Here is a 1,066-nt window from a genome sequence, read left to right as displayed (position 1 = left end):
CTGCTGCTGAGGCAGCGGCGGCGGCGACGTCGACAGGCAGCAGCAGCGGCAGCAGCAGCAGCGGCAGTAGCAGCAGCAACAGCAACACCTTAGCAGCTGTAGCAGCACCGGCGCTTGCTGAGGAGGAGGCTATCAGGGAGGCAGCATGTGCAGATCCAGCTGCAAGAGCAACAGGAGCAGCAGCAGCAGCAGTGACAGCAGCAGCAGTATCAGCAGAAACAGCAGCAGCAGCAGCAGCTGCTGCTGCTGCAGGCTTCAAAAGTTGCCATAGAGCTGTTCCGCAGGGCGCAACGAGAGATTGCAAGCTGCCGCTTGCTCACCAACAGCAGCAGCAGCAGCAGCAGCAGCATCTGTTTCCCGTATATTCGCCCGTGCCCTCTGTGCCGACGAAGCTGCTGAAGAATGCAATGCAGCAGCTGCTGGCAGCAGTTTGTGGGGTTCCTGATTTGCTGCCAAGGGCCTTTAGAGAGAAGAGAAAGCTGCTGCGTAAGTGGCGCTGCTGCTGCTGCAGCAGGAGAGGGAGCAGCAACCCCTGACGCAGCAGCAGCAGCAGCAGCAGCTCTTGCTGCTACTGCTGCTTCGCCTCGTGCTGCCTTTGGTGCTTCTGCCGCTGTCAGTGTTGCTGCTGTGGCAGTTAGTGTTGCCTCTAACGTGTCGCACTGCAACTCCTGCTGCTGTTGCTGCTGCTGCTGCTACTGTTGTTGCTGTTGCTGCTGCTGCTGCGGCTGCTGATCCCAGGTTTCTCTGAATTTGCCTTTTCGTGGCCTTACACAGCCAGTCTTTGAAGCCAAAAAGAGTTGGCAGCCGGCGATTTGCTTTTGCTGCTGCAGCACTTGCCTGCTTTTGCTGCTGCAGCCGTTGCTGCCATTTGCTGCTGCAGCACTTGTTTGCTGTTGCTGCTGCAGCATTCGCTGAGGCCCTTAGGCGGCTGCACTGTCCCCAAAATGCAGCAGAACTGCCGCTGGCTCGCAGACGCATCGCTTTTGATTTGCTGCTGTGGCTGCAGCTAGCAGCAGAGCTCAGGCTGCTGCAGGTCAGCTGCTGCTGCTGCTGCTGCTGCTGCTGC

The 1,066-nt window shown here is 58.9% G+C and overlaps 1 protein-coding gene across 1 annotated transcript in view; it reads left to right on the top strand.

Annotated features, from left to right (window-relative positions):
- Positions 1-536, top strand: part of ETH_00038045 (ATP-dependent DNA helicase, putative) — a gene marked incomplete at both ends in the record, with an annotated part of 2,672 nt that extends 2,136 nt beyond the window's left edge. Inside the window, one exon of the mRNA XM_013374150.1 lies at positions 4-536. Within this exon, the coding sequence (XP_013229604.1) occupies positions 4-536 (533 nt within the window). The remainder of the gene's footprint in view (positions 1-3) is intronic.
- Positions 537-1,066: the final 530 nt, after the last annotated feature.

This window comes from Eimeria tenella, genomic scaffold (assembly GCF_000499545.2).
Source record: "Eimeria tenella Houghton genomic scaffold, Eth_scaff1970, whole genome shotgun sequence".
In the NCBI taxonomy this organism is placed as follows: Eukaryota; Apicomplexa; class Conoidasida; order Eucoccidiorida; family Eimeriidae; genus Eimeria; species Eimeria tenella.
Note: the sequence above shows the minus strand (reverse complement) of the source record. Positions and strands in the feature narration are given on the sequence as shown.